We start from the raw sequence: 23,613 nt of genomic DNA on the forward strand, positions 1-23,613 counted from the left end.
ATACCCGACCCGATTACCCGAAACCATACACCCGTTTACCCGAACTATATACCCGATCATATACCCGAATTTTTTAATTTATATTTATATTTTTTTATTAAACCTTGTCTATTAGTGAGTTATTTTACATATATAATAAAGTTATTATTAATTTATGATAAAACTTATATGTATGTAATGTACATTTATAATTTATAACAGTTGTTGTATAAATAAAATTATATAATAACTAAAATAGTAAAAAAAATGGATTTGGAAATCCCAACGTATATCTTTTAATAAACTAATGGGTATATCCACAGGGTATACCCGATACCTGACAAATACCCCACCACCTCCCACCACCACTACCATCAACCCACCACCACCACCTGCCATCGCAACACCACCACCCAACAACCACCATCTGCCATCGCACCACCACCACCCGGCAACCTCCCACTTCCACCGCCACTAACAACCACCATCAACGACCCACCCATCCACCCGCCTTCAATTTAATACACCACCACCCACTTCCACCATCGCTAACAACCACCATCAACCACTCATCTACCCACCCACCTTCAATTTAATCCACCACCACCACCAATCCCGTCACCACACAAATCTTCACCACTGCCACTCTCTTCAGCCTCCCAACCAACAAAAATCCAGATCTACAAAAACAAATCCAGTCCTTCTCAAACACCTCCACCAACACTGTTGGATTCAATCCTTCTCAAACACCTCCACCATCACCGTCGTTCTCAAACACCTCCACAATCACCGACGTTCTCAAACACCTCCACCATCACCTTCGGATTCAGTCCTTCTCAAACACCTCCATCATCGCCGTCGTTTTCAAACAACTCCACCATAACCATTGGATTCACCGTCATGTCGGAGATACAGAGAGAAAAGAGAAAGAACGTGAGATAGAGAAGGAGAGGGAAAATTCTTTTTTATTTATAAATCTTTTTATTTTTTACAAACTACTCTCTAAACATAAGTTCTTTTACACAATAGTCCCTGAAGAGATGAAATGACAACAATACCCTCATGTGCAAGGCAGATGACCAAATTTAACCAAAAAATCTAACTGGATTTGGCCTAAAGGACAACATGCAAGATTTTGGAACATTAAGTACATAATTTGTCAACTTTTGCGGTAAAGGACGCCGCCTACAATTTTGTGTAAATATAAAGGACAAAACTTGTAATTTACTCATAAAAGAAATTGATATGTGACACATGTCATTTAGTAGAGGCATCAATTTTTTTTGACTTTCACGCCTTTCTTTCGTACTTATCCTATAGGGTAAATTACTTTTTGAGTCCCTGTATTTTATGGGTTTTAACCACTTGAGTCCAAAAGCAAAAAGTTTAACGACCTAAGTCCCCATAAGCATTTTCTTTAACCATTTGAGTCCAAATTTCTAACACTGTTAGATTTTTTTTGTTAAATTTTGTTAAATGACCAAATTACCCCTATAATTAAAAATAAATAAAGAAACTATTTTTTTCTCTCTCTCATTTCTCTCTAAACACCTGTTCTCTCATCTTTCGTTCTCTCTCTCTCTCTCTCTCTCTCTCTCTCTCTAAACCTAAACCACCTCCATCCCACCACCACACCTCCACCATCAACACCACTGTCGCCACTGCACCTGCACCTCCACCGTCACCGTCACCACCACCACTACACTGTTACCACCACAACACCCACCATAATAAAGCATGGTAAGCTAGATTGCAATGAAAATACCGTAAACAGTAGAGATATGAGTTGTTAACCAAAACATAAACATTGAAAATTTCCCCTAAATTGAAAAACTCAATACAGAGATCCACCACAAGAGATTACCATTAACAGTATAGCAGCTTGTTCTTCTTCTCGTAGCTTGTTCCACATGGCTTCCCTTTTTCATACGATGATCTCTTCCTCTGCTACTACGGCTATTGTTTTTGATTGATCACCATCACTCTCACCTTCAACAAATCAATGTTTTTCTTCTGCTTTTATCACATCCACTCATTTGTGATCTTCTGTTCTTGTTGTATTTGATAATAATCACAAAAACTTCAAAATCATCAAAAATTAATAATAATCACAAAAACTTCAAAATCAACGAAATCAAAATTAATAATAATCACAAAAAATTCAAAATCATCAAAAATTATTAACTGTAAAAATAAAATAAAACTTCAAATTCATTATAAGAAATCAACGATTCAGCGGTAGAACTTCGAAACGGGTGGAGGTAGGCGACGACCGGTGTTGATGAGGTGGGTGACCGGCGAAGTGGAGGTGGTGTTGATGAAGAGCGGCGACGGGGTGTTTGAAGACGGAGGTTGAAGGTGGTCTGAACCGGTGACGCGATGGTTATCTGAGCCCTAGGTTTGAATCAGTAGAAAGTAGAAGGTGAAGGAGTTGAGATCTATTGCAAAGGAAGGAAGATCTGTAAATATAAGGGTGAAAGAAAGAGAAAGAGAGAGAGAGAGAGAGTTTTTTTATTTATTTTTAAATATAAGGGTATTTTGGTCATTTAACAATACTTAACCAAAAAATTCTAACAGTGTTAGAAATTTGGACTCAAATGGTTAAAGAAAATGCTTATGGGGACTCAGGTCGTTAAACTTTTTGCTTTTGGACTCAAGTGGTTAAAACCCATAAAACACAGGGACTCAAAAAGTAATTTACCCTATCCTATATTAAATAAATACATAAATAAATAAGTAGTGACCGGTTATTGTACAAATTGTCTTAACGTACGATGCGTACGAGATGTGGTATCAACATGCGAATAATGGTTCATAACATGCTTGTTTAGTTTTTTTGAACAACATGCGATTTTTTATTTTTTTTAACATGCGATTTTTTTTTATTTTTTTAACATGCAAATTTTTTTTGAACATGCTACTTTTGTTTTTTTTCAACATCCGAGATTTCTTTATAGGGGTTATAACGTGCGAACTTGACGTTGCGTACGCTCGTATGATAAGACATTGTACATTACACTTTCACTAAATAAATAATAAGTTAATATTAAATCTTATACTACTTTGAATTTCAAATAAATCCTTCTATTTTTAATTAAACAAATTATTTATCACAAAACCAAATTTGTATTAATATATTATTTATTTTTATTTTCATTATTAAAAAAATTATTATATTTATTTTGTTACATAATTTGTAAATCAAATTGTTGGAATTGGTACCAAAATTTTTCACTCAAATTGCTTTTTATTTTCACTATTAAAAATTATTATATCGATTTTATTACATACTTTATAAATCAAATTGTCGGAATTAGTATCAACATTTTATCACTCAAATAACTATTGATTTACTTGTTGAATAACATATATAATTTTGAAGAACTATCTCTATAATCACCCTATCCATAGCGTATCGAGTATATTCGTTAGCATATTTAAAGATATAACTTTTTTATTTGGTATATATAGTTAGATTTATTCAACCCATGTAATACACATGGTTTTTTCTAAAGATATATTATTTTATTATTTTCTATACAAAATTACATTTACTCAACACGTGTAATACATGAGGTTGTTAAAGATATAACTTTTTTATTATTTTATATATAAAATTAGATTTATTCAACCTGTACGATACACATGGCTTTTTAAAGATATAACTTTTTACTATTTAGTATACAAAATTACATTCATTCAACATGTGTAATACACAGGGTTTTAAAGATACAATCTTTTTATTATTTGGTATATAAAATTAAATTTATCCAACCCGTACATTACATGAGGTTCTTAAATATATAACTTTTTATTATTTAATATATAAAATTACATTTATTCAACCCGTATAATAAACAAGTTTTTTAAAGATATATTGTTTTATCATTTAGTATATAAAATTACATTTATTCAACCTGTGTTTTTTTAAAGATATATTGTTTTATCATTTAGTATATAAAATTACATTTATTAAACCTGTGTAATAGATGAGGTTCTGACCTAGTATATATATAAATTTACTTTGTAATTCGAAAATTACAAACACTTTACTGCAATTAATCTATAAAACCATTTAAAAATTAATTAAATAACCCTTTATATAATCTCAATGTATTTTAAATGATTATCATTATAATTTTTCAAATAACAATAACTAATTACATAGAGTCAATTATTTCTTAACTAGGTTAGTTCCCCGTGTGTTACACGGGTTGAACAATTTAAACTATATAATAAATACTTCTTGTAAATGCAAATCAAAGACGGAGACATTTATATATATTTGATAAATAATGAAACTAATAATAATAGTAAAAAAATCTCATACATGTGTACAGAGTCATCTGTAATAATTCATTTACACTGTTTGAGCTCGAAAACATATGTTCTTTCGTAATGTTTTAATATTATAATTTAATTTTAAAATAAAATGGGTATTGGGCTTAGTAAGAGAATGTTTGGTTATGTTTTTTAAAACAACTTATAGACTTATTGGGGTTTTGGAAAAATCAGTATGGAGTGACTTATTAACTTATTGGTTTTTTCCTCACATACACCCATATTGTCAAACATCATTTTGTAGATTATGACTTTTCAAAAAGCCAATAAGTCAATAAATTTTTTCAGAAAGCTTAGCCAAACATGCCCTAAAGCTAATGCCAATGGGTATTGGGCTCACTAAGAGCATGTTTGGTATGCTATTTTAAAAAAATTAACATAGATATCGGGTTTTTTTTTTTTTTTTTTTTTTTTTTTTTTTTTATAAAAAACACGTGCCCCTCGAAATCACAGACCCTGTGCGGTGGTCCTCCTCGCACACCCTTATCACCGCCCATGCATGTGTATACTCATTTAAGTAATCGATATACATTTGATGATATCCTATATTTTTTTTTGTATTCAATTAACATTTTTCTATTTAGTATTATTTGCAATTATTAACATTTTTCTAAATGTATATATAGAGTATGGATGTTACTGAATTTTTGAAGAATAATTTTTAATTTTGATATATATATTCAAACTTATAATTATATAATGTAGTCATGAATTTTAATAAAATCTAAAAAAGCGTGAAATCCTTTTCAAATTTCAAAGGGATAATTATCAGATAAACATTTTTCTATTTAATATTATCTACAAATTAGAAGATAAATTATTAGAAAATAAATATGAAAGAAAAGCGGGAAAACCCAAAAATAGGTGCATCCAATGAATGACACGTGTCACACATTGGTTTACTTTATTATATGTATAGATACCACAACCTTTTGCTTTCAAATTTCGTGTTTGATCCTTTAACTCTATAAACTTTCTTACCTAGTCATTGCTTTTGGTATAACCCTTTGGATCTTATATTTGTAGCATTATTGTCAAATGTCATTATTTGGGAGTATCAGTCCAACAACAGGAACTTTAACGATCAACGGTAATTGAGTTACTGTTAAGCTAATCACTACAATAAATAGGTTAGTGCTGAAGGAGTTCATTATGATGATTTTTGCTTCTAATGTACCAAATAACTTACAACTGTTTAACTGCAACTAACATACTTTTCAACTAAGAGTTTGTAATGTTCCAACAAAACATATAAAGCATGTTTGTTGTTTTCTTTTTGAATGATATGACTAAGAACTAAGAGAGTTATTTTCAAAGTACTTTTATCCAACACAGTTTAGAGAGATATGCATAAAATTTCCAACTATAAAACCTACAGTAGAGACTGAGACTTGGCTCCTTAACGCTACACAATTGCCTCTAGAAACTATTTTCACAATTCATGTTCCTTCAGTTAATTCAAGAAATAAAATCTAACTAATATGAAAATAACAAAAAAAGTAACAAGTGCAAAAAACCTCATTCTTTCATTAAAGCACTTGAATATCAACCTTAGGTTGTTCCCCGTTGGAATTCGGACAATGTGCTCTCATATCATCACCCACCGTTTCCATTTCTTCACCTTGATATGCCGAATGAACTCCGTACAACATATACACCAAAGTTATTAAACACGTCCACACACCAAATCTCTCATATGACAACTTTCTCAAAGTGGCCATTAGAAATACATTCAAAAATATGGAAAGCGCAGCGGGCCATGGCATGAATGGCACTTGCCACTCATGATCTGGCCTGTCAAGGCTACCACTAAATGGCATCAAATGCTGGAAAATTGCAGTGGTGGCGATCACAACACCGCCAAATACTGGCAATCCCCATTTTTGTAGATGGGTGAAGTTCCAAGATATGGAGAAACCAATGGAGGCACTTGAGAGGATCAAGAGGAAACCAATTGTATAAATTGGTGGGTTGTTGGTCTTGATGGTATAGCGGTGGTAGATTAGCGCATTGGCCACAAGGTAGAACACCAAGAGGGTACCAATTGAGATCATCTCTAAGACAATGCTAAGCTCTGTGAACAATGCTATGGAAGCTTGACAGAATCCTATTTGATGACAATTATCAAGAAACATTCAAGATTCTTACAAAAAAGATATTTAGGCAGTTTTAATAAAATAAAATGTGACACATAATATCTTCATTTTATGTTACGGTACTTTAATTCTTTTTGTTTTTGTTTGCATAGATGGAGCCCCATCAAATATGTTTTTAATGAAATTCCTCTAACGATAAAAATCTTACATAAAGAATGAAAACGAAGGACACTTACCTAAAAAGATTGTTGCATTAACAGGGGTACCCGTTTTAGGGTGTACCTTAGCGAACCAAGATGGCACTAGTCGGGCTCTACCAATGACACACAAATACCTAGCTTGGCCAAGCATTGCTACCAAAAGAGATGCCACAATTCCCAAACTAGCGCCTGCTCCGACAATGTTGCTAGCCCATTTCCATCCAATGTTTTGGAAAGCAACCGAAAAAGATGCACTACTCGATATCTATGAATAACCATTTGAAGAATTCCTATTTATAAGACACAAAATCCAACTAGAATAACTTAGACTAATCATTCTTTTGTTTTTCTTTCAGTATTTAAGCTCCACTAATTTATTATATTCACTATATTAAGAAAACAAGAATCAGATACCTTGTTATAGGGAACCATCATGCACAAAGACAAAGCCATAAGACAATAGACCACCGAAACAATAAGAACTGAACCAACTATGCCCAGTGGAAGGCTCTTTGATGGGTTTCTGATCTCTTCAGCCATTGTAGAGACTGAATCATAGCCTATGTAGCTAAAATAAACGATGGCCGCTCCATCGATGACCCCTTTGACACCATTAGGAGCTAACCCTTCTGGCTGGATTAAGTTTTCTGTCTTCCCATAGCATATACCAGAGACTATAATGAATCCAAAGAATACTACATGAAATATTGTCATTATAATGTTTAGCATGGAGCTCTCCTTGGTGCTGAAATTCAATAAATTAACACAAGTTAAAAAAAATTAGTTAAATCAAAATGATAAAGATATATAATGTTTGTGTCATTTTCACAAGCCAATATCACAAGATCCACTAGGTCTCTGTCTTGTGAAATAATCATATAGTATTTGATTATTTAATAACACAAAAGAATTAAGTATTAGCCATGAGAGCGAAATGAGATACCTTTTTTCGTTTTAATTATTCTCTTTCTTCTAATTTGGATCATATTATATATATGCCTTTAAGCAATTCAACTTTACACCCTAAACAACATTTACAAAACCCTCCAAATTCATACCACTACTACTCTACTAGAAAACTGTTATTATTCCTACTAAAATTTCCTACGCATTTCCTACGAACGAAAATGGCGACACATTTTCTACGAAATTCGGACGTATTAGAAAGGGACTTAGTTTTGTGACAAAAAAGCGACAAAAAAACGACAAATTGGTTTGCGTAGGAAAAGTGTAGGAAAATTCCGACAGATCTCCGACGAAAATATATATACCGGTTCATACACAATACCTTTAAGAACAAAAAAAATATATAAAAAGGAACTAGAAAGAGTGGGAATAAATGTAATCAATATGGATGGTTTGAACTTTGCATTGGTCTTAATTAGGTTAACTTAAATGATAAAAAAAAACTAATAATCACAACACGTACATACATCTTCCTAAGTTTTTTTTGTTCTCTTCCTAAGAATTTATACTCAAAACACATTCCCTATTCACATGAAACAAATGTTTAATCAAGCAAAAATTTATACAAGGCCCATCAAAACTACAAAAAATAAATTATAGTAAAAATGGGAATAAATTTAAGCCTTAATTTACTTGATAGCATTTTTTAGAATCGAACCTCCGACATAGGCAAAGAGTTAGAAGAACAATGAGAGCAACAGCTGGAAAATCCATCATGTTGTAACCTTTCAACAAGCCATCTACTTCGACTCGCCATGCGTTTGGGTCTTCCTGCCCAAAAGCAGTACACAAATATTCTGTGAAACTTCTTGCAACCGCGGCATTCGACAACACATACTCCATTAATATATTTGCCCCAGCAAAATAGCCCACAAATTCTCCTGCAACAATGAATATCAGCTATATATAATCAACCAGTCATTTTCTTACTATAGTAAAAGAAAAACACCAGCGGTGAAGAATGATTATATTCTTTCTAAAAAAGAATATTGTATGTTGAACATGGATGTTTAGTGTTTACAGACTTAAAAGGTGGAAATATATTTAATTAATCTATTAAAATAAATGGGTGCATTATATTTAATTTTCCCATATCATACCAAAAGTGACTCTTAGATAACTAAAAGCACCGCCAGCAACTGGAATTTGGATGGAGAATTCAGTGTAACACAAAGAAGAGAAAAGAGCTGATATTCCAGCAATGATATATGACACAAGAACCGCAGGCCCGGCTTTATCTTTAGCAACAGGTCCGGTTGTCACGAAAACGCCAACGCCAAGCATACCACCAATACCAAGGGCAATAAGGTCATACCATGTGAGTTTTCTCTTCATGTCAGCACCAGACCTTAGTCTCATTTGGTTTATCTCCTGGTCTGGTGTCCATGTGGCTAGAACCCTCTTTCTTAGCCTTTCTGGGGTTTTGGAAAGTGTGTGGAAGTAAGAAGAGAGAAAGCATAAGTTTGTAGGAGTTGTTGTTTGATTGTTATGAATGGCTGCCATTGTTAATTTGTGTGTCTTGGGTTTGGAGAAGGGTGGTCTTAAATATGCGTTGAAGAATATAATGGTTTGTTTTCTTTTTTGGTATCAATGATATGCCCACTTTCATATATGATTTTCCACACATCATTCCTTTGTGGATTTATAGAATTTGGATGCATAATGACAGCATTATAGGAGGGCAATAGGAGGGCAAATGTCATCACTATCACAAGTTAAACATAAAAAAAGATATCGTATCACTATAACATATATACGTAAACACTCTTTTCTCTATGTTATAAAAATGTGTTAAATACTCATAGAAATATGCAAACAACTTAGTTATATATAAAGGAGTATAAAATACTGAATTATAAAAGTTCTCATAAGCATGTTCAAGAAAGTATACATATTATTATTTATTACGTTTACAAATATATTCATCTTATACAAGTTTTTAATAACGCAAATGATACAACTTTGTTATATTAATTTATATGTTTATAAAGATAACCGGTATTTCACATGTTTGTCGTTGTCGTGCAACTTAACTTTCATCGCAATAGCTTATCCCAAGCTAAAAATCTAAAATCATTCTTTTGGCCTTTTGCAGAGAAGCAGTAGTAGGGTGAGTTTTAGAAGTTTTGTCTTTTGGTTATTTATGAAAAGACCATTTTACCCTGTAAGCTAAGTGAACCTCCCTATCTAAGTCTTTTAACTCTTTATATGGCTTTTGAGAGCCCCAAGGATTCTTAAAGGGTTTCTTCCAACCATAGACAGATGCAAGAAAAGTTGCAAAGAGCCAACCATATTACTTTTAAACTAAATTTGCTGGAGAATCACAAGAAGGGTGAAAAGACTTTGACCTAAAGGTTTTGAAATTTCTTCAACCATTGGATTAGAAAAAAATATACATGACAAGCATACTTTGTTAAAGCAAACCAAGATGATTTGGTTTTTAGCATATATCCCAAGAATATTGACTTGATTCTACAGAATATTAGTTTTGTCTTCGAATTGCCGATAAAATTAAATTTTGGTAACCGAGTATAGATGTTACTTATATGGTATCGGATGGTCATATCGTTTCTTTCATAATGGTTCTAAGATCTCATTCACTACTAGAAAATCTGAAATTTCTTACACTAGTTTTCCTAGAAAATGCGTCATAAAACTGGCTTTTCTACGCATTTGTGACAAACACTTGAGGTAGGAAAACAGCTCGTAGGAAACCTGTTTCCAACGCATTTCCTACGCAAATTCCTACACATTTTCTACGAAACTAGTACATCGCAAATTGCTACGAATCTCCTACAATATATTTAATTATTATTATCTTTCAGCATTTATTTTTTTTTTGCTACACATTTCCGACCAAAATAAAAAAACAAAAAAATTAACAAATTTTAATACAACATTATTTGTGACCCACTTCCTACAAAAAGATTAGAAGTGTTGTTACAAATTTCCTAGGAAACTGAGTATTTTTTGTGACCCACTTCCTACAAAAAGATTAGAAGTGTTGTTACAAATTTCCTAGGAAACTGAGTATTTTTTGTGACCCACTTCCTACAAATAAATTAGAAGGGTTGTTACAAATTTCCCAGGAAACTGAGTATTTTTTGTGACCCACTTCCTACAAATAAATTAGAAGTGTTGTTAAAAATTTCCGAGGAAACTAAGTTTTTTTGTGACCCACTTCCTACAAATAAATTAGAAGTGTTGTTACAAATTTCCGAGGAAACTGAGTATTTTTTGTGACCCATTTTCTACAAATAAATTGGAAGTGTTGTTACAAATTTCCGAGGAAACTGAGTATTTTTTGTGACCCATTTCCAACAAATAAATAAGAAGTGTTGTTACAAATTTCCGAGGAAACTGAGTATGTTTTGTGACAAATTTCTGACAAAATAAAGAAAAAAAGTCTACTATTTTTGACCGTTTTCCGACAAAAGCTATTTATATTGTGACACATTTCCAACCACTAAATTTATTAAATTAAAAAAACTGCAAAAAAATAAATAATATTTCTGCATATTTCTAGTGAAAAATTTCAGAAATAATCTGCAATACCAAAACCTGTTTTACAAAATTCACCGAAGTTACAATGACGTAAATTCAAAAATCATGCGTTACAACGCAAGTTCCAATATGTTTAAACCGTAAGCTAATACAATTCAGCGTAATTCCAAAAAGATATAAAAAACTACAACTAATTAGAGGGAGGACGCCAATTCTTCATAAACTCTTGAAGTTGTTTTTGAAGTTCTTCCCTTGCTTTCCTTTCGTCATCAAGACGAGTTGCAAGTAGATTCCTTTCTTCTTCAAGACGAGATACAATTAGATTCCTTTGTTCTTCAACCCTAGCTTCAACCATAGCTTCAAGATCAACCATTCGGGTTCGCATAACTTGAGCCTAAAAAGTTGTTAAAATATATATAGTTATAGTTAGTAAATATATTATATAAAAAAATGTTTTGAGGCAAAAGATAAGGTGTTTATTAGTTTAATTTCCAAAGATAATAATGCATGCATACATTCTATATACATACATACTAGGGTATTCACGGTTTGGTAAAACCGCGAACCAAATTGTTAGATCTTGCAAAACACAACCATCACAATGGGTCGTCTGCTTAGTGAGATCTTAGTATGTGAAAGTTGAACTATCAAATGGTTGGGTCGGCTTAGTGACAAGAACCAACATTTTTAACATTTAGTAATGCCAAATGGTAATAAAGATACGTCTTCTTGAGACCGTTGGTACTCTGCTTGCGATGGTGCAGACCCGGCAGAAGAAGATGTCCCGGTCACCAAGTAATTTAGATCCGAAGATCCTATCCCGTATACACGACGCGTGCGACCTTCTCCAATCACACGTGCCCATACCACAGGGTCATCTGGATACTCACTGAAGTTCGGCCCGTAAACATTTTCCATCGCACTCAAATAATCCCCCTACAATTTATCAAAACAACGTGATTGTAACTGCAATCGATACGGAAATTATATAAAAATAATACGATCATTTACATATTTTCCCCTACTAAGATCATTTATTACATAAGGGAATATATGTAAGACTCCCAAAATAATAAGAGTTAACTATAACAGCAAAATAATACTCAAATAATAAAGATAACTTACATATACTTTTTCGGCTCGTTTCGTACAAAACTTCAATTCCTTCAAGTTATATATGTCAACCTATACATACATACATACATACATACATACATACATACATACATACATACATACATACATACATACATACATACATACATACATACATACATACATACATACATACATACATACATACATACATACATACATACATACATACATACATACATACATACATACATACATACATACATACATACGTACATACGTACATACGTACATACGTACGTACGTACGTACGTACGTACGTACGTACATACGTACATACATACATACATACATACATACAAATGCACACTTAATAACAAATATAATCACATCCACATACACATATAGATACAAACATGCATATACGCACACATACATACCCACATACACATATAGATACAAACATGCATATACGTACACATACATACATACATACATACCCACATACACAAATACATATATACATACATACTCAGATTATACTCATATCCATTTGTCCACATAGTTACGTATATTTAATATTTAAAATAAAAATAATTATATAGGTTGTTTCTTACACATTTGTGACAAATTCTTAAATGTCGTAACAAATGTGTCACAACGTGCAATGGATTTAAGCATTTTGTCATAAATGCGTAGGAAATTGTATTCTTACATGGATTGTTTCCTACGCCTTTGTGACAATTATATTTAAAAATAAGCATTTTGTCATAAATGTATAGAAATATGTTTATTTTATAATTATTATATACTAGTTTTATTATTATTTAACCTTTTTTAGATCATTTGTGACAGATCTGTGACGTAACTGTCAATTAATTAGGATTTTCTTATTTTTTGTCAGAAACTTGTCACAAGTTGTGACGGAATTCCTACGGATGGCTTAAGTTATAACTATTTCGTCATAAATGTGTAGGAAACGATATTATTTTCCCTTATTTTTTTGGCTTATATAAATATTTATTCGGTAAAAAATAATAATTAACCTTTTGTAGATTATTTCCTACAGATTTGTGACGCAATTGTCAATTAATTAGGGTTTTCTTATTTTTCGTCATAAATTTGTAGGAAACGATATCATTTTCCCTTATTTTTTTGTTTTGTAGGTTATTTCCGATAGATTTATTACGCAACTGTCAATTAATTAGAGTTTTCTTATTTTTCGTCATGGATGCATCGAAAATTTGTAACAAAATCTTGAAATTTTTTTTTGTAGGAAATTCGTCATAAAAGTGTAGTAATCTGTGACGAAAAAAATTGTGTAGGAAATTTCTGTAGGAAATTATCCCTTTTTCTAGTAGTGATTAGTCCCCACTTGCTGATAAAATTAAATTTTCAGCCTCCAAACTTAACAGTCTCCCACTTGGATGCTAATCACGTAAACTTCTCTCCATCATCTTCTATATTATTATTATTATTATTACTATATATTAATTTCCCAATTGAAATGAACAGTAAATTTATAATATTAAAACAATACTTAAATTTATAATTATTATTATTATTTTCTTTACTTTCTGAGTTGGATAAGCTTAGTGTCAACCAATACTTGTATCGAAAATACAGGTACAGTCCAGTTCATTATCGGTACATGAAGGTAAAAATCGGCACCAGCCTGATACAGAAAACGCCAAAAGTCGGTACCAGATTGAGTTCGAAAATCTTTTAGTTCGGGAAATTCGATACTGCTACACGGTACCATTTGATCATCCCTGATCACGGGTGCCGTACAAACAACAACGGTATCGTACAACTTTTTCTTGTTGATTTTCTTCAACTTTTAATGATTTCTTTTTTTAGTTTCAGGGGTAGGGATGAGCTCGGTGGCAACCGATACCGAAAATACCGGTTACGGTACCGGCATATGAAGGTAAAAATCGGTAGCGAACCGGTACTAGGAACGCCAAAATCCGGTACCGAATTGGTAGTTAGGATCCTTCGGTTTGAGAAATTCGGTACCGGTACCCAGTATTATTTGCTCATCTCTGACCACGGGTTTCATATGAACAACATCATTAACATACAACTTTTTTGGTTGATTTTCTTTCGATTATTTTTTACTGTTTTTTACATTTTCTTTTTATTCTTGTTAGTGGTTCTGCGTGCACCGTGCTCGTAGTGATTTCAAAACACATGTAAACACAGACTAAATAACAAAATAAGTTCGCCGCAACGCGGCTAGGGTGATAAACCTAGTTCCCCTAACAAATTAGTCCATCCGCTTCACATCAATTTAACCCCGAAGGCCAACTGAATTTACATTGAGCTTTAATTCATCTGTCGTCACAACATTATCCATTTATCGGCACCATAGCCTTATGACCGTTGGTATTGAATTTTCAACGATTTTTGGATTTTGGTTTTTGGCTAATAACCCTCTATATATGTTTTGACTTAACTATGTTTAGTATGGGACTGGTGTATATTTAAGGAACTATATATACCAAATTAAGGATCTCAAATGTAGATTTAGTGCCAGTATACATGATGCATTGTGTGACCAAATGTGTATAGTCATACCGGTTATGATTCTCTCCAAAAGAGAAGCTGCCTTATGACCTTACCCGAATCTTGATCTTGAGCTTGTTCTCTCTTTAAATGTACATATACATTTATATTAACTGAATTTATATTTATTCCTAATGACATGTATAATAGTTAACTGTATTACGTTTCGTAATACCCTGAAAGACTACACGTTATCTGGCCATAGTTTACTTCATAACGGTTTAACAGATAACCAAACAATAATTTTATATTATAAAATTACAAAGCCATTTTCTCGTGTCCTATCTTTTATTCGAATAAAGGTTATAATTTGTGTACTAGAAAACTCTCTCAATTATCAGAAGTTAAAAGGAATTTCCTTGATGACGAAGCTTTTGATTCACGCTACTAGGAATCCTTTTTATTCTATTACAATATCTTCTGGATGATTTCTTCTCTTATATAAAATACTTTATTTCTATGTAAAACTCCTATGTAAAAGCTCATTACATTACTTGACTATTTTAGTGTCTGTGACGGCTAATTATTATACACAAGGATGCATTATCATTATCCAAACTGAGCAAAAGCAACATACATCAAACTACCAAAGAAATGGGATTCGGTTTGAGTTGGTGTAATAGAGATTACTAAAAACATAAAGTCTCTCGGGTTCTTGTAGTTTGTTGTTGTTGTTGTTGCCGCCCCTGTCTTTTTGGGGTTTTGGCGCTGTTTATAAAATTCTCCTATAAAAAAAACTGGAACCTAGTTGGATTAAAAGAAGAGAAATGAATGACAAATTAGTTTCATGTGCATGTTTTGAATGCTGAATGGATGTTGTGAAACATGTGACATGATTTTTTCCTTTCACCCAAGCAAGTGAGCTTGATCTTCAGTGTTGTGAATATTCTTTCCTACCACTGTTAAATGATGGACGAGTTCTGAAAAAGCTGAACATGGATCTAGTGCTCCACCCCTAATGAGGTCACCCACCAGGGAAGATGATGAAAAGGAATAATAAAAAGGAAACTTAATTAGTTATTAAAGGAAAGTGTCAATTATGTACGGTTGTATACTTGTATTGGTTTGTTTATTGTTTGTATTACTTTCATTGAATTGAATATGTAGGTCCCTTTTGTCGGAGGATGACGAACCTAAACCTTGTTATACAAACCCACTAGCGAGTGCGGAATCCAAGCTAGCAAGCAAACCGGGATGAAACAAGTAGAAAGACAAACACACACGGGTTCACCGATTAACACAACTTGTATTAATGCAAATGAAGGTTTCGGTTACAAGCACAATGTTTACAAATCTAACATGTAAACTCTCAAAGTGTGTGTGTGAGTTCCGGACAGAATGCTCTCAAGAAACTCTCTATCTCTCGGTATGTTTCTGTCTGTGTGTCTCTAACAAGTCTCTTGAACTCAACACAATGCATGGGTATTTATACCCATACACAGTAGGCCTTGTCCGAAGGATCCGATAGATGGTCCGAAGGATCATCTATCGATGACATGATGTTCGAATGATCAGCAATGACCTCGAAGGATGATCCTTCGAGGTCTAACAATCGAAGCATATCTTTCGAGTACCTCGAAGGATCAACAGTATCCTTCGAGGAGCTATCCTTCGAGACAGACAACTACTTTCTAACTGTTTGACCAAGTCAATCCGGAGGATGGTTGACTTGGTCAACTTACAGACTTAGAACATCGTTTATATACAGACCGAATACAGACAAAGTACAGACACAAGTGCACCAACAAACTCCCCCTTGGCTGTAGCTTTGTCTTTATCTTCTATAGTTGTAGACTCGTCTCGAACTTCGACGGTCTTTGGTCTTCGAGTTCTCAAAACTCTGATGTCCTTTCAGTCTTCATTGTCGGAGGATCTTCAAAGTCTTCACGTCTTGAAAGCCGAGAGTGTATCAACAAACTACCCGTATCATGTAGGAAGTGTGTTGACAAACTCCCCCTTAACATAAGCTCCCCCTTGAGTTATGCTCGTGAAAAGACTTTATCTTTATGAAGTGAGATCCTTGTGGTGTTGATGATTGCCAGCGGCAACTCGATCATCTTCATCTTTTGAGCGCCTTCTCGTCGTGTCTTCATTCCAAGGCTTGTCATCGACCATGTTCTCCTAGCCTTTAGAATCTGCACATGCAAGAAATCTAAACGCGTAATGAGAACAACTGCTTGGAATAGTATAAACAAATGACACACGAGTGACCATGTCAAAATCAAACACCGTCCGACAGTTTGAAAGTTTAATAAATTTATCAATTTTAGTCTTTAACTTTCAAAACATGCAAAATTTCGACCGTTTATGAAGATTTAGTCAATTCTGTTTTCGTTCAGGTTTCAGGTAACGAAGACTCGAGCTCCAACATTGTACGATCGAAAATAAAGTAGAAAGAAAATCTTTTTGGCTTTTATAAAGTTTATATTAAAACACGCCTAAAATCTTTTTGGTATTTTTGAAAGTAAAAGACAACAATTTAAAATCCTTTGAGTGTTATCAAACGACATCACCGCTAATGTCGTGCTGATATGCACCAAACGACGAAACTGTTTTAAAAGAAAACAATAAAAGTTAAGCAGTAAGTAAATAAATATATACAAACATTCTTTTTGCGAGTTTCGAGGGTAAGGGAATCATATCAGTGTACGGTCATGCCAAAACACTCTTGTTGTTCAGTTAGTTAACATTAAGATAAGCATCCTATAACAATTATCGGTATTGTTGTCCACTTAAGCTCAACTTATCAGATGTAATCATGGCGAGGGGATACGTTAAGGTATGATTTATACTTACCGACCGGTGTTCATCCACATCACGACACATTCCCGTATCAAGGTATGCACGAGAGTTCATCTTACCGGTGAGTATACCGATTATCATCTGTTTGACCGTATAAAATGTGAGATACTCACTTATTTTGATTTGAAAACAAGCCCTATGTGATATAATCACTTATTGATGAGGAACTTGATTTTCGTATGCATGAGGGCACAGGTGCAAGTCCGTGAACAGGTCAGTACTTCCGTACAGCAGAGAGACGAACTTGACACCCGGATAGATGTGATATTTTTATCACTTATTTGTTTTGGACATGTGATTGTTTATCACTTATTGAGGTCGAATGCAGTATGCAAAATGTACACGTATGTATAGTATCATGGAAGATCTAGACTTGCGTCCCCGTTATTTTTCGGTAAAAGACACAACCATGATACCCAGATGATAAGCAGCATAAAGACCGAATATCTCAGAACCTCGGCAATCTATCAAACGAAATTTCGGTACTAAGACCATATGCCAATGAATGGTTCCCACCTGGTCTTTAGTCGATTAAGATTTATATCACCCTGCACACTTTAAAATAATTGTGAGCCTACCGATACATCTTATATAGAGCTGCTTATCGTTTTTCATTTAAGGTTTAAAGAGGTTTGGATAAACCACTGATGTACTATCATTTTCTCTTTTGCTCGCCAGGAAACTCATTTTTGTTTTTCTATTGTTTTTGCGTTTTTGAAATTTTTCGATGTTTTTGGATTTTCAGATTTTTGGATTTACTCCCCCTAAAATCAATAAACTAAGATAAATTTAAAAAAAAACACACAAAGATATTTACAAAAATGATTTTCCGATGTTGGTTTACTCTTGCTTGACCTTAATGCCGTTTACCAATAATAAGAAGTCAAATCTAGATTTGTCAAAAGCTTTGGTAAATAAGTCGGCACGTTGGTCATCGGTGTGGACCTTAACAACATCGATTAGCCTTTTCTCAAAGCAATCACGTATGAAGTGATATTTGATTTCGATGTGTTTGGTCTTTGAATGCTGCACAGGATTTTTAGTGATATCTAAAGCAGCAGAATTATCAACGTATATAGGAGTAGTTAGGAATTCAAAACCGTAGTCCCGCAATTGTTGTTGAATCCAAAGAACTTGGGAGCAACAACTTGAGGCAGCAATGTATTCAGCTTCGCATGTTGATGTAGCGACACACGTCTGCTTCTTGCACTGCCATGTAACTAGGCGATTTCCTAAGAACTGACATCCAGCCGTTGTGGATTTACCGTCGATTTTGCATCCGCCAAAATCAGAATCACTGAAAGCTACCAATTCAAAGTTATTATCCCTAGGGTACCACAGACCGGTGTCAGGGTACGCCTTCAAATAACGAAAAATCCTTTTAACAGCAGCAAGATGTGAGGCCTTCGGGTTAACTTGATATCTGGCAAGCAGGCACGTTGGGTACATTATGTCTGGCCTTGATGCTGTGAGGTACATAAGAGATCCGATCATTGCGCGATAGTTTGAAGGGCTAACAACTTCTCCCTTCAAATCTGGAGTAATTCCATGATTTGTTGGCAATGGGGTACCAATAGGCGTTGCATCTGACATCTGGAACCGGCTCAAGATGTCACCAACATATTTAGTCTGATGGATGAATATCCCAGACTCTGTTTGTTGTACTTGTAGGCCCAAGAAGAAGTTCATTTCCCCCATAGCACTCATCTCGAATTTATCCTGCATAATGCGCTCGAATTCCCTACACAAGACATCATTAGTAGAACCAAAAATAATATCATCAACGTATACCTGTACCAGAAGAAGATCTCCATCTTGTTCTTTGATGAAAAGAGTACAGTCGATAAGACCTCTACGAAAACCGTTCTCCAGCAGATAGTGAGATAAGGTTGCGTACCAAGCTCGCGGTGCTTGATGAAGACCATAAAGAGCTTTGTTGAGCAACCAAACCCGATCGGGATGGATAGGATCTTCAAAACCTGGAGGCTGTTCGACGTATACCTCTTCTTCAACCACACCATGTAAGAATGCACTTTTCACGTCCATTTGATAGACCTTGAATCCTTTGAAGGATGCATAGGCTAGAAAGATTCGAATTGCTTCGAGACGTGCCACTGGTGCATAGACTTCGTTGTAGTCGATCCCTTCAATCTGACGAAAACCTTGAACGACTAAACGTGCTTTGTTTCGGATAACAACTCCGCGGTCATCCTTTTTGCATTTGAAAACCCAACGGGTACCAATCTTCTTGTATCCAGCAGGTTTCTCTACGAGTTTCCAGACACCAACTTCTGGAATTGTTGCAGTTCTTCCTGCATTGCTTCAACCCAAGCGTTATCTTTCAAGGCTTCTTTCCACGTTCTTGGTTCTTCCTGTGAGACATAACACGCGAAGGACCAGTCGTTTTGTTGCCCGGATTCTCGAATAGCTGCATACAAGCCTGCATTGTTGTTGTTTCGCAACATGTTTCTTGTTTGAACACCACTTTGCACATTTCCAATGATGTTTTGTTGAGGATGGGTATTATGAATTCTTGTTTCTGGATTATCTGGAACTGGAACATTTATACCCAGGTTGTTAAGATTAAGATCAACAACCAATTCAAGGCCCGGAATTGACGAAGAGGATGATGCAGTAGCCTCAGCTGTTCTATGGGCATCTACTGGAGGAGTACCCTCTGAAGTACCATGAACTGCTGTTGTAGGAGCTTCCTGATCTGCATCTAGAAATTCATCATCCTCTGAAGATTCGTTCAATTCGTTTGCATCATGAAAATCCTCATTGTTGAGAGTATTATTGTTCACCGAAGAAGATGGTTCTTGATTAACAAGAATTGGACGAACCACCGGTGAAACTGTAGCATTGTCACTCTCGAAAAACATCTTAGCCGCAGCATTTTCTTCAACGGCTTCAACATTGATCGAATTGAAAAAGTCATCATACTCAAACATCCAAGGTTGACCCGGGTTTTTGACTGGCAAAGTGTGCCGTTGTACTCTGACCTCAGACCATTCCTCGACCCTTTTAGTCTCTAGATTCCAGACTCGTAAGTTAGGGGTGGCATACCCAAGAAAGTATCCATCAATTGCTCTTGCCCCAAACTTTCCATTAGGATCGATGATTGTGCATGGAGCTCCAAACGGTTCTAGATAAGACAAATCTGGTTTCCGTTTTTGAAGAAGCTCAAAGCAGGTCTTGTTGTGCCTTTTGACTGTAAGGACTCTGTTCAACGTATAACATGCAGAGGCCACAGCTTCAGTCCAGAATGGAATGGGCAACTGTGACTCTACCAACATTGTCCTAGCAGTCTCGATCAATGTGCGGTTCTTACGTTCAGCGACACCATTCTGTTGAGGAGTATAAGCTGCACTAAACTCATGAAGAATACCCTTTGAAGTGCAGAACTCCGCCATGGAATGATTTTTAAATTCAGTACCATTGTCGCTACGTATCCGCCTAACCTTCAACTTATACAAATTCTCAATCTGAATGATCAAGTTTTTGATGATGCCAAAGGTTTCACTCTTGTGTGCCATGAACGCAACCTAAGAAAATCTTGAATAATCATCAGTAACCACGAGGCAGTATTGATCACCCCGAATACTCTTGTGCTTGACAGGACCGAACAAATCCATATGCAAGCGTTCAAGAGGAACTGCCACCGTGTTGATCTTCTTTGTAGGGTGCTTCTTCTTTGTTTGCTTTCCTTTCTGGCACGAAACACAGACGTCTTGAAGATGGAAATTTTTGAGGGGAACACCATTCACCAATTCATTTGAAACCAAATGATTCATTTTTCGTAAGTGAATGTGACCCATTCGTCTGTGCCAAGAGATAGTGTCTTTTTCTGTGGCTTTGGAAACGAAACAAGTTGCTTGTGCAGACGTAGTAATAGCTTGGCTCATGTCAAGGACGTACAAATCATTTATCCTTGGAGCCGACAAGAGAATCCATTCTTTTGGAATTTTGAAGCCGGGTTTCAGCACATAACATCCATTAGCATCAAAGTGTACTGAGAACTGCTTGTCACAGATTTGAGAAACACTGAGAAGATTGTGATCAAGTTGTTGCACAAAATTGATCTTGTCAAAGCTGACAATCCCGTTAGATATCATTCCTTCACCCGTTATATATCCACCTTTATCTCCAGCAAAAGCAACATAACCTCCTCTAATAGATTTAACGTCGTAGAGAAGCTTCATGTCGCCTGTCATGTGCCTGGATGCCCCACTATCAACAATCCAATGACTACTGATAGTTCCTCCTGGAACACCCTGCACATGAACTTAAATGAATTAGTTGGAGATGGGGACCCAAGCCATTGTGGTCTTGGGTCTTCCATTTTCATCAATGACAATAACTTCTTGTCTTTGATGGTTGGTGAATTGTGATGGTCCCCCTGATTCAGTAACCGATTTAGGTTTCCATGTCTGTTTTGTTTTACCAGTGTCTTTCTTTAAAATTTTAACTTCTTGATTGTTTGAAGTTTTGGAATTTTCTGGTTTTACAACAACAGATTGTTTTTGAACCACATCAGTTTTAATTGCTTTTTCAATCTTCTTGACCTGTTGGCGTTTCTGTTTCTTTTCCCTTTCTTTTACAAGTCGGGGATCTTGTTTTGTGGAAACAGATGGCTTACGGTCAGTCTTGCCATGGGGATCATCAACCTTTTCCTTTTGCTTATGAAGATATGGACAATTACGAATAATATGTCCAATGGTTCCACATTCAAAACATGATCTTCGTTCTACAAACCCCGAAGTATCATGTGATCGCTTAGCCGATGATGTTGAACTTTGTGAACCCGAGGTACTAGGCTTTGAACTGCTTGGTTCATTTCTTTTCTCGACAATAGTTTTCTTGACAAAATCTAAGTTAGATTGATTTTCAAACTTTTCAATTTTGTCTGTTCCCGTCGATTTCACAAAGTTAACATTTTTCTTCTTCTTTTGGTTCGGCTTCTTTTGGACTGGAGCCGGTGATTTTCCTTTGGGCTTGGTGTGATTTTGCTGTTTTGGCACTGTTGGTAATTTCTTGTTGCCAAATTGTTTACGAATTTCAGCCTTTGGAATAGGAGGACACTGTGTAACTGTAACTCGTGATCCTGTCTTTCCCAAAAACTTACTTGTCGAATTTTCAAAGACTTTGCAGATTAAGGATTGATTAACATTCTTAATGGGAAAATCTTTGTCTGAGTAAATTTTATCATCACCAACTAAAGTGTACAGCAAATTCACACTCTCCGGCTCTTCTGCAGATGAGGACTCAGTTGTAACAGTCTTAGCGGGTTTTACAGGGGGATCACATAAAATGTGATTCTCAAGAGGTATGTCCTCATTCTTGGCTACCGCATCAGACTTTGCTGGGACAGTATCATCAGATTCATCATCAGAGGAATCAGCATCCTCAATCACAACTGGAGGATCTTGATTCTGTTCAGCACTTACAAATGTATCTGCTGACACATCTGAATCTGAGGATACTTCCTTTTGGTATCCGAGTCCTGCAGCAAACTCCTTAACATCTAGAGGCACAGAAGGTTCAAATACCACTCTGTCCTCCTCATCTGGCATGGCATCATAATTGTGTCTAACTGGTGGTGGACATTTCTTGTAGCCAATGCATGTGATGTCCCTTTTCTCCTTTTGGACATCAATGATGTGATCCAACACATAGCTAGAGCTCAAATAGCTATCTAGCTTGAGTTGGATTGCCTCACTTTCCGTTTTTACACACACCATTTCTTTTTGCATTGTTTCAAGACGAGAGATATACAAATTAATGTCCGTCTGTTTTCTTGAAACCATTTTTGTCAATTCAGTTTTATCTTTCTTTAATGTCTCAATCATTGACTTAAATTCTTTTTCATGGTTTTCATAAAACATGTTGGCTTCTGTGCATTTGGAAAGGTCCACAGTCAATTTCTGATTGTGGAGGAAAGTCACATCATACTTTTCTTGCAAAGCGTCATGCTTACTTTGCAAGTTACTCAAATTCTCATTCACAGTAGTATGTTTGTCTTGCAAGTCAAACAAACTAGCTTGTAAAGCATCATGTTTGCC

General features: G+C 35.0%; 1 protein-coding gene across 1 annotated transcript; it reads right to left on the bottom strand.

Annotated features, from left to right (window-relative positions):
* Nucleotides 1-5,625: 5,625 nt before the first annotated feature.
* On the bottom strand, nt 5,626-9,120 carry LOC110922894 (cationic amino acid transporter 6, chloroplastic). The gene is made up of 5 exons (XM_022167086.2): nt 8,683-9,120; nt 8,241-8,463; nt 7,031-7,361; nt 6,653-6,881; nt 5,626-6,427 (listed from the first exon to the last, which is right to left on the bottom strand). The coding sequence occupies exons 1-5, from the start codon at nt 9,083-9,085 to the stop codon at nt 5,850-5,852; spliced, it is 1,764 nt and encodes a 587-aa protein (XP_022022778.1). The 5' UTR covers nt 9,086-9,120; the 3' UTR covers nt 5,626-5,849.
* Nucleotides 9,121-23,613: the final 14,493 nt, after the last annotated feature.

Source organism: Helianthus annuus, chromosome 17 (genome assembly GCF_002127325.2).
Source record: "Helianthus annuus cultivar XRQ/B chromosome 17, HanXRQr2.0-SUNRISE, whole genome shotgun sequence".
Taxonomy (NCBI): domain Eukaryota; kingdom Viridiplantae; phylum Streptophyta; class Magnoliopsida; order Asterales; family Asteraceae; genus Helianthus; species Helianthus annuus.